Source organism: Rattus norvegicus, chromosome 4 (assembly GCF_036323735.1).
Source record: "Rattus norvegicus strain BN/NHsdMcwi chromosome 4, GRCr8, whole genome shotgun sequence".
NCBI lineage: Eukaryota > Metazoa > Chordata > Mammalia > Rodentia > Muridae > Rattus > Rattus norvegicus.
The window spans coordinates 86,624,586-86,640,056 of record NC_086022.1 but is presented as its reverse complement, the minus strand read 5'-3'; the positions used below and the strand labels follow the sequence as shown (position 1 = coordinate 86,640,056).

Genomic DNA, 15,471 nt, shown 5'->3' with positions numbered 1-15,471 from the left:
TTATTAAGCTGTATGGAGAGTATATGTACTTATTTTGCTAGCTTTATTTTGTTATACTTTTTCCTGTGTTTAAAAAATGACTTTATATAAAGCTATGACTGTTTTGCAAAATGATCCTGTTTACTTTTTTTTCATGTTGAGAGTTCAACATGTGCTCTAAGAACTTTGACATGTTTCCTTTCTAATCTATGGATATGGTTGGGCTATGAGGAGTTAAGTCGTTTTAAAAGTTCTGGAAGTTATTTGTCAGAAGGCTGCAACCGTTATTTCATTAAAGGACTATACAGTTCTGCAGTTACCTAACAGGATCATCCTTCGGCTTCAGCACAAGAAGACTGCTTGGGGTCCTCATCTGGAATCTTTGCACATCTAAACCTTGCATTGGAAAGACTACCACACACAGATAGTTTTCCCTAGAGCCTACTCTATTTGTTGTCTGGTGGGATTGGAATAGAGATTTCATGGAATTTGGGGGCAGGGGACATCCATGGTGGAGAACTGGGGGACTGTTGGCTCTTGCTTGAAGAATGGCTCAGAGTTTGACCATAATTATCAGCCTTAACTGTTAACCACCTAAAGCAGTGGCTTCTGAGCAGCTCCCCAGGTGCCTCGTGGAGTGATCTGAGAGGAAAGGTACAGTACTTAGTCACGGCTGATGCAATACAGCTGGCTGCTCCTTGCACACACTGCGGCATGCGCAGTAGTCTTTCAATAGATGTGGCTCCGCTTCTGAACTCTGCTGCCTGCCGTAGAAAGAGTTTCTAGGCCAAATGCTCTCCGGCTCCCAATGATGCTGTTGTGTGTCCCATTGCAGGAGACTACGGATAAAACATCATGCAGAAACTTCCTCGGAAGAGAACTGACCATCCCCAAGGTCTGAAGACATTGTGGAAAGCTTAGATTTCTTTTCCCCAAACAAAATCTACATGTATTGTAAGTTGTTAAGTATTTAACTCCAATTTGGTGAGTTTTGTTCTCCTTAATACAGCTTTTTGAAGACAAGTACTTTCATATGTATTTTAGACTTACAGACATCAGGGGAAATGCTGTTAAGAACATCTGTTAAACCCTGATAAGTCTCTGAGGACACTGGGAGGAGCATCTGCTTTAACAGTTCAGGAAACTGAGACATGAATACCTCCATAGCTTGCCCAAAGTAATTATTGGCAACTGGCAAGCCTGTTCTCATGCCTGGGAGACAAGAAAAGGCTGGAGGTAATGACTACATACACGGAGCCACCATTTTACACACTTGCCTTCTCCCTGAAGGTTTAGATCATTTCCACACCTGTGACTTTCTCGGCGCATATCTCCGAGTGAAGGACTCGTAAATGAGTCCTGAATGAACCATGACCTTGGGTTATGCAGCTGACTTTCACTTTCAGTTCCCCATGAGAGTTGGCCATTGTTGCTCACTTACTGTGGACTGAATCAAGGCTTACTTTTTATGGCTTACTGTGGCACTGGAGCTGTGCAAGCACTAATAATTTCCCATCAGAACCCTCTGAAATGGTTTAGCATGGACATGGGGCACACAACTAACTGATTAGCCTTACATTTTCATTTCAAATCTAAATAAGCAAGTAGAAGAAGCATCCACATATTGATGAGAAAAACTAAATGAAAGACTCTGTACCATGCCACTTGTCACAGTGGAAAACACAATGGGAAACATGGACTTTGTTGTGTGTTAGGACACACAAAAGGAGGACATAAAAATATGAAATAAAAAATTATCCGTTTCCTGAGAGAGGATCTCTTTCCTTAAAGTAGAACAGCAATTGAAGGTTTCTGTTGTTTGAATATGGAAAGAGTTGACTTTCCAGCCTCCTTCCCTTCACCAGTTTGTTAGGAGATGGGGCCAGGAACTCTGCATCAGTGCCTTCCCATGTTCTAGTGAGACCTGCAGATAGACGCCATCGTTGCAGCATCTATGTAAAGCAAAGGTTCACTGTAGACCTAAAGCTTGTGAAGGGATGGACTCCCCGGCATCCTTCTTTCTTATACAAAAGTCATATACCAGTGACTCTAAGTATGGTGACATCGCAGAAGGGACAAATGCTGGCTTTTGTCAATACCAATATCATTACCAGCAAGTGCATAGATCAAGTGAATCACTATTTTTGAAAGGCAGCATTTGTGAAGGTTACTGAGTGTGGTACACAGTAGTTCGTTCACTCATTTAAACATTTTTGTGTGCCACTATTATCAATGCTAGGTTACATCAGGAGATACAAATGTGTGTGCACATTATACCTGCCCCAGGATGTAGACATGCAGGACTGAAGAGGTTATGGAGTAAAGAAATGTCTGAAACAAACAAGCACAGCCAGAAAACAAGCACGTTATGCCTCAGTGTAAGGAATGCAGTCTCAGGAATCACGATGGGTCCCGTTGTTTTCATAGTCTCCCTACAACCTACTAATTACATCTAGATTAGAAATCAGGAATGAAGTGCCATCTCCTCATTGGTTGTCTGAGCCATTCTTCCCATCAGAATCTCTAGCACTTTTTCGGTCCTTCTCAGAGGACATTGAGTAAACATTCATCTTTTTACTTGCTTAGTTGAAAATGTGTTTGGGGCATTTTTCCTTGCTTAGAATACCATCAGGTAGTGAATGGCAGTTATTGAAAGAAAGAGGGTCAGACCCTTTCTAAGACCCAGAAACACACCAAAGATGAATAAAAACCCCTTCAGGAGAACACCTAGAACTCCAGAAGAAAGATCAACACAGCATTCAAGATGGTCTACCTGTGCCTGTCCTGCCGTCATGTCCTGCCATCAAATCTTGACCCCTGCAAAGGAGAAAAGCAAGGCGTGCATACAAACAGCATTGGGCACAGCACCCCTTTCCCACACTGAGTGGAGGAGACAGTAGGCATGTGTGTATTTCATAGCTCAGCGGGGAGCTGATCTCTACCAGTAGGTTCAGGCTATTTGCAGCTAGTGGCAAGCAGAGTTTTTGTTCTGACAATCAGAATTCTAGCAAATGGTAAATGTTCCTTCATGCTGAGAAGTGGGAAATTCAATAATACTTTGGCTGAGTTCATGCTGAGTTGCGAAAATAGGATGACTATGAAGAGGGACTGTGACTCAAAAGATATAAATCAGTGAGGCCAAGCCTGAGCTCTTGATCTGAGACGCTCAGCCCTTCCTGCTCTATCTTCCCGGGTCATGGCAATATTTTTATACTTGTTCTAAATGTGTTGGGAATGGGAATGGTTGTGGCTGTAATGGTTGTTTACCCTAAACCATGGGATTAAGCATTCTGGGAGCTTAAAGGTGACCATTCTAACAATGAGCAGGGGAGTTGATTATCGCATCACAACAGACCCATTTCTGACAGCCTTCACTGTGTCCAAGAAGGCATAAACCCAAGCAGTTTCGGCCTGGGTATTATGAAGCCTGAGAAGAGCAGCTTGCTATAAGAATGTGTCTTGCCATTGATGCACAAATTCCAGGGTAGACCCAGAATGACTGCCCACCAGGGCTGGGATTTCTGTTCTTTTCAGTTACACCAGCAGCACGTAGCCTATGTTCTAAGAAACCCGTAGGTAAAAATTAATCTTAGACTTCAAAGCATGCGCTGAGTGAGACTTTCTGAGGAGCTACTGGGAAAACCCTAAGGGACATTGCGATATCGATTTTCTTTTTCCTCTGGTGAATTCTTGTAGAGTTGATAGATGATTCCATAGAATAAACGCTTAGTTGTGTTTCTTTTGTAAAATTACAACACTAAAAGTCAATCAGAGCAAATGTTCGTGCCACACAGGCATAATCATGGCTTTGAGCTAGTATTTATTGTTTTAGATTTTCTTATGCACATCATGGCAATATGCTTTGTAGTGATATGATTAGGTTAGGGGCTGGAGAGTTAGCTCAGATATTAAGAACACTTGCTGCTCTTACAGAGGACCCAGGTTCAAGTCCCAGCACCCACATAACAGCTCACAATTGTCTGTAACTGTAGTTCTAGAACATCTGATGAGCTCTTTTAGCCTCTGCGGGTACCAGGCACACATGTGGTATACAGACATATATGCAGGCAAACCAGTCATAATGTAAAAAAACATACATATAGATAGATATATAATATAACATATAGTAACATATATAATTTTAAAAATTGGTTTAAATTCAGTTATTGTTCATTCTATTATCACATAAGCATCTATTTTGCTAATAAACACCTTCCATATTTTCATGATAGCACAGTACTGTTTTTACTAAATAAAAAATGAGAATTTATTTAAATATATTTCTATTTATTTTTTTATTGTGTGTGTGTGTGTGTGTGTGTGTGTGTGTGTGTGTGTGTATACCATGGCACAGATGTTGTGTTCAAAAGATAACTTGTAGTAATCAGTTTCCTTCTCCTACTGTGTGGGTTCCAGGGATTGAACTCAGATCATTAAGTTTGCTGACTTAGCCATCTTGCTGGCTTGAAACATCACAGTTTAATGTATCCTATTTAATAGTTCATTTGTGTCTCACTGTGTGAGTATATGTGGTGTATGTGTATGGGGGGCTGCTTATCATACAGACATTTGTGGAGGCTGAGATGTCCTCCTCAACAGGGTCTCTTACTGAACCTAGAATTTGTCATTCCTTCTAGACTGAATGTCCAGGGAGATCCTGGGATTGACATGCCTCTGTCCCGCCTGAACTGGGATTCTATACTTGTCACTATATTTGTTTGTCACTGTACCAGGTTTCTCTCTAGATACTAGATGTCAGAACTTGGGCCTAATAGTTGCAGAGATCTGAGCCATCTGCCCAGCCTCACATGTAACAAAAAGCAGGCATTTGTTAACTGTTAGAAAATATTTGCTAAGAGGGTATTTCCAAGAACTGCTTTAGGTGTTTAAGAGAAGTATCCCTTAGCTTTAAGTCCTGTATCATTTCCCTTTGCTCTTTAGGAAAAAGAGGAGTGGCCTGCAGGGAGAGCTGGTGCTTGGGCAATCAGGTGCACCACCTCTGATCCTCCACACTTCTCACCTAATTAACCTCTTTGTTTCATCCTTACTGACAACTTTATTTCTCTCCCTCTGTCCATTAACTAAACTTCAGGAAGACCAAGGAGTCACAGGAGACTACAACAGAGGGGAAGGGAGAAAGTAATCAGTCCTTCACCTTTTCTCCTCGCAGAACTGCAGGTTAGATGATGAAGGTCATCATCTAAGCCCATTCACATCTTCCTCCTCTCACTTGCTGTCCTTTTCTTTTCTCTGTTCTGAGATCACCCAGGGAAACACATAAATACATTGTGTCTCCTTAGGATCCTCTTGGCTCTGTGGTTTCTCAGTCTCTCAAACTTCTTTGCCTTACTAGTCAGGTGTTTTGTGACTGTCTACCAGTTGGGGTTATCTGCTGTTTGCTTCCAGTTAGAACGGGGTTGTGTAAGTTTTATTTTCATCACAAAGTATTAACTTCTGTCACATAGAGTAAAGGATCTGCTCTGTTAACAGGATTTACGTCACGTTTGTCTCCTGGATGAGGCCATATTGGTCATATTTCTGCACTGTGACTGCTCTCATCTCTTCTTAGGATACACATTCTTTGTAAGGATGTCACCATGTCCAAACCACACTAACAATCTTCATCCTCCTCCTCCTCCTCCTCCCCCTTTCCCCCTCCTCCTCCTCTCCCTCCTCCCCCCTCCTCTTCCTCTTCTTCATCCTACTCCTTAAGGCAGCAGCTGTATATAAATTACTTAGCAATCTGATTGGTGGATTCATGTTTCCTCACAAATCTTTGTGTAACACATTATTACACATCTGTATTTTATACTTTGGATGATGCTTGACTCCATGTTTTTATATTTGGGTGTTTGATTTCATGTTTTCATTCATTGCTCAAAGTGACATTCATTTAGAGCCATTTGGATCTCCTTTGTCATTTTTTCTTCTTCCTTCTCCTCCTCCTCCTACATTTCTACTTCTCTCTCTTTCTTTTTTTTCTTTTTTTTTTGATACTTTTGAATTTGATGTTTCTCTAATGGTATCCAAGTCCACCGTGCATATACTGTGCTTAGTTCTGTAACAGGCTATTGCTATAGGATGAGCTTATTTCCCTCATTGGAGAACAGTATTTGAAATAAAAACGTAAATATAAGATGGGTTCTCTGAAGAACTGGAAGAGCTTGAAGGGGCTCGAGACCCCAAAAGTACAACAATGCCAAGCAACCAGAGCTTCCAGGGACTAAGCCACTACCTAAAGACTATACATGGACTGACCCTGGACTCTGACCCCATAGGTAGCAATGAATATCCTAGTAAGAGCACCAGTGGAAGGGGAAGCCCTGGGTCCTGCTAAGACTGAACCCCCAGTGAACTAGTCTATGGGGGGAGGGCGGCAATGGGGGGAGGGTTGGGAGGGGAACACCCATAAGGAAGGGGAGGGGGGAGGGGGATGTTTGCCCGGAAACCGGGAAAGGGAATAACACTCGAAATGTATATAAGAAATACTCAAGTTAATTAAAAAAAAAAAAAAAAAAAGATGGCTTCTCTGCTGCTGTAGCCTCAAAACCTGCAATTTTTCTAGGTCTGATAAAGAAATGCATGTGTTGCAGTAAGCTATGTAAGCACTCCTATTTATAAATGCTGTTATATGTAGCCATCAATTCTCTGCAATGAATTCCTATTGATTTCAGCAACTCTAATCAATGACCTTCAGATCATTCTAGCTCCTCCTTTTCTTAGCTGCTCACCTAACATCTTTGTGGATGGTTTGTCATCTGTTCTCATTTGATGTAAGTTTTCAATTTTAGAGGATTGTAGAGGGGAATTGAAGCAACTTTATCAACCACAATACATAGTTCATGTGGAGCTCCTCTGCCCCCTTTCCTCTTTTAGAGCCTGCCTATAAGCAGTTAGTCAGGTGGTACTTAGCTTTCCATCCCCTGCAGGCTCATTGTTACTTAAATTAGTGTGGACAACAGATTTTTTTTGCAGTGCATTCTGGGATCCTAATAACCTCCATGCCTTTTTAAAATTGCATAAATTAGAGATCTCTCCCATAAAATTTTATGAGTTTTGACAAATAGTGTCAGAATCTACTAGTATTACATAAAATGGTTTTACTGCCCTGGAATTCCTACTGCTTACCTATTTATTCTTCTCTCCTCACTTTAATAATGTCACAGCCAATGATCTTTTTATTGTCTCCATACTTTTGTGTGTGTGTTTTTTTCTCCTTCAAGCTTGTCCTGTAAGTACAATCATTTAGTGTGACTGCCTTTGCAGACTGGTTTCTTTCTCTTAGCAATGTGTATTTAAGATGTGTTCACATTTTCATATGGCTTGACCACTTATTTATTTTTACCAATTATGATAGCATCATATATGTCTATTACAATGTAATTATCCATTAGCCCATTAAAAGTCATCTCGGCTTTTTATAGTCAGGTGATATGTAAATATAGTCCTTTAAATTAGTTGGATAAACTAATACTAATTGAAAAAAGTAAAAAGTGTGTTGCATTTTTGATAAAGTCTGTGTCCAGCTTCATGAAATTGCTAATTTGTCTTTCAAAGCAGCTGTAACATTTATCACTCCCCTGAGCAGGAAGGAAGGCACATTCTAAGGGTTTTGGCCTTCGGCATTATGTAGGATATAGTAGAATATTGCTGTTTTATTTGCAATTCTTCACTATTCACATTTTGTCCCCTGCTTATTTGATATATGAATCTTCTGTAGTAAAAGGAGTTCATTCATTCTTGTCCATTTTGGCATTGGATTATTTCCTTCTGTTGAATTTTAAGAGTTCTTTGTACATTTTGGATATTAGATCTTTATAAAAAATTTCAAATGTTTTCTTGGTGATGTGCTTTTAGTTAGTACTTCGGGAGTAAGTAGAATTTTTTCCAGCTCCCAAAGCTTGCACACGATGCTAATTGTTGTGAGCCATAAATATACCACTGCTCACCATGGTCACCTTGCTTCCACTTGTGACCCCAGCATCCCCATGCTCTTTCATAAGCTCATTCATTCATTCATTCATTCATTCATTACCACATAAACGTTATATACTAGTCCACCAGTGCCCATCTCTAGCAGTTTCTTGTCTTTATTGAGTTTAAAGTCAATAACTAAGTTGATATTGTGCTTATTCAATCAATTTAGAAATCCAATCCTGTTCATTTTCTGGCTTGGAGGAGACACATGAGTCAAAGAAGAAGGTGGCTGCCATGTCTATGTGCAGTCAAGTCTCTCTAAAGCTAATGGTTATCTGTCTTTCTTTTCATGGCCTCCAGTCATCAAGCCTCCTTTGCGTCACTTTAAGCGTCCTGCTTATGCATCTAGTTCCTACGCACCTTCCGTTCCAAAGAAAACTGATGATCATCCCGTAAGGTACAAGATGCTGGATCAGCGGATCAAGATGAAAAAGATCCAGAACATCTCTCATCACTGGAACAAAAAGTAGGGCAAGTTTAAGAACTGAGGGAGTGGGGGAGGGCCGACCGACCTGCCTGCCTACCTCTCAGCACCTACTACACACACCAGGACACACCCCCGAAGTCATGCAGCTGGCACTACTGTGGCTGACCCTGAGAGTCAAAGTGAAATTTGCCTGAGATTCCTCTTGGTCATTTTGTTATAGATGCACCAGTCACTACATTTGGAGTCAATCAAGACTCCAGCAAGAAGCTAGTAAATGGTAGACTTATTTGATTTTACTTTGTAGGCCTTTAAAAGTCTTAAGTTGCAATCAAATTAAAAATGATATATCTTATCCTAAAAAATAAAATTCTTCCCACTGCCCTGTTTTCATCCCCAAGAGATGATTTACCTTTACATGAACACTGCCTTAAAACTGTCAGGGGTACGAAATGTACTTTTAAAAATAACTTTTCCAATTAAAATGATGTTATTTTGTGAAATTAAAATATAAATATACCATTTTTTCTTTCATTTTCCCTTCTTCCAAACCTTTACATATACATTTGTTCTCTCTCAAAAGCATGGCTTCTTTTGTTTTATTGTATACTATATATATATGTATATGTATATATATACAATATACATAAAATATTATATATTGCATATATCTTATATATATTCCTAAATATATAAATACAATCTGCTCAGTCCCTGTGTTACTTGTATGTATGTGTTTTCAGAGAAGACTATTTGGTGTTGGGTAATCAGTTGATGTGCTTTTCCCTGGGAAAAAACTCATTTTCTCCCACTCTCAGCATTCCTTAATTGATTATAGTTCTTTGTCTATGGTTGCAACCCTGTGAGATTTCTCTGTTTCATGTTAACATGTCTATTAGTGTTGTCCAATTTTAAATGCACTGATTTAAAATTTAAAGTACTTACTCAAAATTCAAGCAAATGTGTGACTTTGAAAGCAAACACATTCAAAACAAATGTTCTGCTTCTGAGCATAACGGTCTTAGAGGAAAGATGGATGATGGGTTGTTTTCTTTGTTAGAATTCAGGTTCAGAAAATAGATCCAAGTGAGGACAAGGGAGTGGGTGGAGAGAGAGAGAGAGAGAGAGAGAGAGAGAGAGAGAGAGAGAGAGACAGACAGAGAGACAGAGAGACAGAGACAGAGACAGAGAGACAGAGAGACAGAGACAGAGAGAGGAAAGAGAGAGAAATTGATTTTGATTTTTGATCACATCTCATTCCTAGCAGTTTCAATGTACTTTGGGGGATTTGAGTTTTCTAGATATACACTTGGCTCAACTTTTTCAATCCTTTCTGTCAGAGTACTCAGAGATCCATGAAGTGCCTGTGGCTCAAAGACTCCAGGCTCTAGATCTACCACAGAGGAATATGGTTTTGTGGAACTGAGGCAAGAAGCTGAAAAATGATAAACCTAAAGTTATTTCCTCATTTCCAACTTTGTCTCCCTAAGTCTAGAGATGCCTTTAAATTAAATATTAACTCATCTAGTCCACAGCCTGCCCACTCAAAGCTCTTGGGGTTCCTACCGGCTCTCCTCTCTCTCCTGGGACAGAAGTCACCTCTTGTTGGCATGTCATTGTTACTTCTCTATAACGTTCCCAAGAAGTTTTACTTTGAGACTAAAAACATAGAGATGCAAGGGAATTCTCACACCTGGAGATAGCTGTCAATCCCTTCAGAATGACCAGGGGCATCTAAAGGTTCTGTTGGTTTTAAAGTGACCTCCACCTGTTCTGCCGGAGACTTGCTTCAGGTCCTTGGACTTGTGGTCTAATGCTTTCAAGTCTTAGTTTGTTTAAGCTACTCTTCTTTTGTGGTGGAGATGGACTGTGTGTTTTGGAAGCTATTGCCACACCTGATGACTATAGGCACAGAGACACATTAGTACAGGGCACTCCATGTTTAGGAAAGCAAGGAGCCTTTTGTGATAGTCACAGAATCCTGAGTAGATTACAGACTGTTTAGTTCATTTCCATAGACCATAATTACCCAAGAAACGAGCTCCAGGGTCCAGTGAGCACTGGTGCTGTTAGACAGTTCATATATAATGTAGTTTGTTCAGATAATTGCTATACAAGCGAGAAATCACTGTGACTTTTTGTTATGGAAGACAATTACAATTCTTAGTTCCCTGCCCAGTATTTGAGCAAGCAAAGCTATCTGCAGGCTGGAAGTGTACCTTCACTTGGATTAGTTTAACTCACAGGTAATGCCTGCTTGGTACTATGCAGAAACTGTAATGCCGAATGCACAGAGCCATTTTGACTACACTGACAAGATTTAGGGGTCCTTTCCTATCTCTAAAAATGTCCTGTCTTAGGTTTCAGGCCTCAGTGGAGCAGCTCTTTCATAGTTAATTGGGAAGGCGGGTGTGTTAAGAATGTTTGTTCTTACTCTGTTCTTTTCTCTTAAGATGTGAATTTTTTTCAACCCTTGCTAAAATTTTAGGTCAACAAACGTTCACATGTGGCATGTCTGCATTGCTTTTAAATGCCTACCATGTTTTACAAGCAGAAATGAAGATTATATTCTTATAGCAAATAAAAAAGATGCTTTGAATGGACTTTCTTGGCTGTGAGTCATCTTTTTCCTTCTTAGACTTCTGCAATTTACTTGAAAAGTAACACCCTGCCCCCAGTTTGGCAGTATTCAGAATTGCTTGCCTTGTTAAGGTGAATAGTTTGTGAATTTGTGTATGCATATTATTGAAATTTTATAATCTTTTCATCCATTCTGACTCAATAAGTTAATTTGCTAATAGCAGGAGACCTACAATGGAGCTACTCAGTAGGGGAACACCTGTGTTGTCAACATACTTGTCATTCCAGGGCAAGCTGCCTAGCTAATGGTTAGGATCTAGGTTTTAGAGTTAGGAAAACTCATTAGTAAGCCCTGGATCTGCCTTTAGTTTCCTTTGTAACTGAGTTACTTATGTAATTGCTCTCAACTTCTGTTTCATTTACAATAAAGTCAGGGTAATAATAAGGCCTCACTCAGCATAGTATGGGGTTGGCTAGAGAGAACAAGATGCAATTATTAGCTAGTATTCCTTATGGAGGGAGGAGCTCCAGCCTGAGAGAGAAATAGGACCTTCAGTTAGAGAACAACATCCCTCGCTGGTTCTCTCACACAGGAGTTCATCCTCACCTGCCATTACAGGGAGCTGGTGCTCATGTGACTATGACACAACATCCTGTATCCAAGGCTTTCATGTGTTCCTCCATATGGTAGAGACGCAATATCCCCACCTCAACACTCCTTTGTTCGGTATCTCCCACCCTTTAGAGTTCTTGAGCCTCCCTCCAACTGTTACAGTTGTGCGCTATTATGTCCCCCTTTCTATGACATCCCTCACCACCCCTCTGAATCTTGTCTTTTATAGGATCTACCCTCTGTCCTTTACTCCATTGATCCCAGCCTGGCTGCTTTGCTACTCTAATGCTTCCCATTCTTATACTGCACAGAACTTGTCCTGCAGGCTCGACGTGATTCAAGCAACAGTAAAGACAGTACCCTGGTGCAGGATGTCTTGCTGACTGTGGGTCCTTTAGGGACCGATTTGCCCCTGCCTTGTTGAGCTTCTACTGACACCTGTTTGTTCTGGTGCTGAGCCTGAAATTCTCATGAATGTGTACAATGACCTACTTTTCATCCATTACATGATACAAGTTCTGGGTATTTTTAAAGCATACTCTAGAAAACAATTGACATCATTTTAGGCCTCATTTCTGAAACAAGAAAGAATTCACAGAATCTTCACAATGGCAATTTCCTTTTACTATGATCCAAGTTTTGGGTCAGAAAATAGCAGAATAACTGCTCCCTCTCTTCTATTCCCAGCCTCTGACCATCATAAACTTCAGGGAATTCTAGTTGTTTCTTTCCCACATAGTTATTAAAACTATGTACACAAGGTCAGGTCATTGGCCAACACTCAATGCTTCCTCCCATAGCTGTCTAAACCCTGCTCTGTGTGTGCACAGCCACTGAGCACTCCAGCAGTTGACAATCCAGCTCGAATTGTTGAGGTTTTGGTTTCTCCATCGAATAAGATATGGTTGTGTGGTTGATACCTCCTAATTTTGAGTCTAGGATTTCTATCTACAGTCCCATTCCTAGGACAAAAGGCAGGTTGTTTGTCTTTCTGTAAAGCTCTAGCTTGTTTGTCATCATAAAAATATAGCTTCGGTCAATCAATTATCTTTTATTTGTTTCAAACAGATTCTATTCAGCCAAAACCTTAATTTATAGGAAGTCTATTGAGAGCTAGGAAGAAGAATATCTAGAACTAGAGTTTGGGAACTTATGGAAGAATAATTATATACTTCCTTGTATGGTGTTGGCTGTACACCCCAGTAACAACCACAAGGCTAGTTGAAGCAAGGGACAGCCCTTTTATGCCAGAGATAAAGTGGGAGTGTCAGAAGAAGTACTCTTTTCAAGACCGATTTAAGACTTATAAATATCAATTATCCTTTTCCTACAACAAAGGTTCTGCAAAGCTGCTTTAGAGGGATGACGAGGGATGGTGACTGTGGCATCCTGCTCTGACCTGCACTCATACTCAGCTCAGCGGGGATTCTCTGTGACTTTCCGTGGCTTAGATACATGAATAAGATACGACATTCAGTTAATCTAGACATAAGAAATACCTCATCTAAAATTCAATTGCTGCCTGGTTAGCCACATCTTTTATAACACACCGGTTTAAAATCTGAAAAGTTAAGACATAAAGGTACAAGGATATGAAACAAATATAGCAGCAGAAATAAATATGCTCAAAGTGCCAGCGATTAGAATGATAAAACAGACCTCTAGCACAATAGGTTTAAAGTATTTTTTAAAAATTGTTTTTAAGTATCCAGGGAGCTTTAAGGAGCCAGGGGCTTTAGTATATACTGGCATATTTAATTCCCATAAGTCAATCATGTGCCGCTCTTATTGTTGATTAGTAAATTGAGACTCCAAAGTTTCTGTAGCAGGCTGAAGTGGGGTGTGTGGCTCAGTGGTAAAGAATGTCTGGAATGCATATGGTTCTAGATTCGATTCACCTCACCATAGTAAAGCTATCTATAGAGATGCATACATAGATATTTTTGCAGAGAAAACTTAACATGTAGGTCAAATGGAGAGCTTCACCCTGCATGGCTCCATATCATCATGTTGCTTCACAGATTCTTCATGCTGTCCTGTGAATGTCGAACCTGTTTGCCAGGATCACAAATCTTCTGTAGTCCAGCCATACTCAAATCATTTCTACTTTCATGGATTCAATGCTGTATCATTTTCTATGGGACTCGGTTACTTGCAGATACTGGAGTCAGTGGCATCAAGAAACCTGTGCTTTGTCGATCCAGAAGGGTAAGTCTTATGAATGTGCTGATAATATCATTCATAAACCTTGCCTGTATTTTCTATATACCATTGTGTATTGAATGCATTTAACTTGCCTCTCATCAGTTATGCCAAATGACTGACTCCTTTCTCAATCTCCTCAAAACACTCAATGTGGGGGAAGCACTCTGTTGATTCCTTCTTCCCACCATGGTTAGATGACTCTATAGCACTTTCTCCAGGATCTCACTGGTACCGTGTTTCTCCTCTTCTGGAAGCCAGTCTTTGACAGTGAATCATTCTCCCCTGGCTCCTGCCAAAATAGCCTTGCATTTCATTTTCACAGAGAATCAGCAAGAAGATCAACCCAACTATTGGATAAATAACCTTCCAAACCATCCTGATGTCTCCACAGACAAGTTCCCAAAGACTGTCCTGTAGCCTGTCCTAAGGCTGCTCTCAGGATTTCAGTCAGTGAGCCCTCACTATCATTTGCCTGTGTGGAATATACTCTCCTTATCTGCTTCTCTCTCCTTCCTTCTCTATCTTGTTACCATGTCTCTGTCTCTTTCTTCCAAATTTCTCCTCACAAAAAGCACCCCTTCTTAGAATTTCTTGATCTCCAAGGCTATGAGCCCTTCCCCTGACTTTAGTTCTTTAGCTGCATTACCAGCTACTGATTGGAATTCTTTACCTGAGCATTAGAAAAAGTGCGAGCCTCATTCCTAGGTCCTTCTCCAAGTCCCACACTGTCCTCTTTCTGGTGTCCATGTGTTTGCGTACTGACATTGTCCTTGCTGTCTATTTGAGAAGTCACGTCTCATTTATATTTCTTAGCCTTCACATTTATCCTTGGTCATGACGTTTCTCTCTAGGCGTCTATTACAACCTCCAGGTTACTTCCTTAACACTTAGAACTTTCTGTGGTAAGAAGACACTCCCTCCAAGAAGCAGAAAATCCACTTTCCACTGATCAATAGCAGAAGCTTCATTTGAAGAAATAAGTTTGCCGTCTCCTGTCTCAACCAGTGGGTTCCTCATAGATTGCAACACAGCTCCATCCCACAAATTCACAGGCTCTGAGTGTGGTCTTGTTAATCCTGATGTCTCAGTCTCTCTTGCCCCCATGACCTCCATACTCCTGTATCATACCTAATAAAAAGAAATCGTGTGAGCAGAAACATTTGAATTTAGATACAACAAGCTCAGAAAGCATAAGGTTCCATGTAATGCATAAGCAAGTGGAAAATACATTACTGCCCCTTCCCTGGATGGCAAAGTTGTTTGCAACAACACCCCTTACTTTCTGCACAGTTTTGTGTTTGTTTGATTTTTCTTTTCTGCTCAACCTTCACACAGGGAAGTTTCTTGACCGAACCAGATCCTTCCCTCCTCAATTCTGTTCCCGTGTTTTTCTGAAGTGTCTTAGGTTTTCTGCTTGTAACCTGAGCTGTTCTCTAAAGTACAACAGCAAATTCACTTTCTCTTGGCCAAGGGGCTCTTACTTCCTCAGATAAAAATGATGTTTTGCTTTAACTTGTATTTGGTATCTTTATGTATCCCAGGTTGGCCTCAGTCTCCTGAGCTCTGTACACTGTGGTTCTCAACTTTCCCAATGCAGTGGTGACCCCCAACTATAAAATGACTTCATTGCTATTTCACTTTGCTACTGTTACTAAATGTAGTATAAGTATCTGGTATGCAGGATATCTGATGT

General features: G+C 40.4%; 1 protein-coding gene across 6 annotated transcripts in view; it reads left to right on the top strand.

Moving 5' to 3' along the window:
• The window catches only part of Pde1c (phosphodiesterase 1C), a 479,074-nt gene extending 468,091 nt beyond the window's left edge, over positions 1-10,983 (top strand). For 2 of the 6 annotated variants that reach the window (XM_008762922.4, XM_039108434.2), the window contains one exon: positions 8,257-10,983. In XM_008762922.4, the coding sequence (XP_008761144.2) occupies positions 8,257-8,426 (170 nt within the window). In that variant the 3' untranslated portion in view covers positions 8,427-10,983. 6 annotated transcript variants of the gene reach the window in all.
• Positions 10,984-15,471: the final 4,488 nt, after the last annotated feature.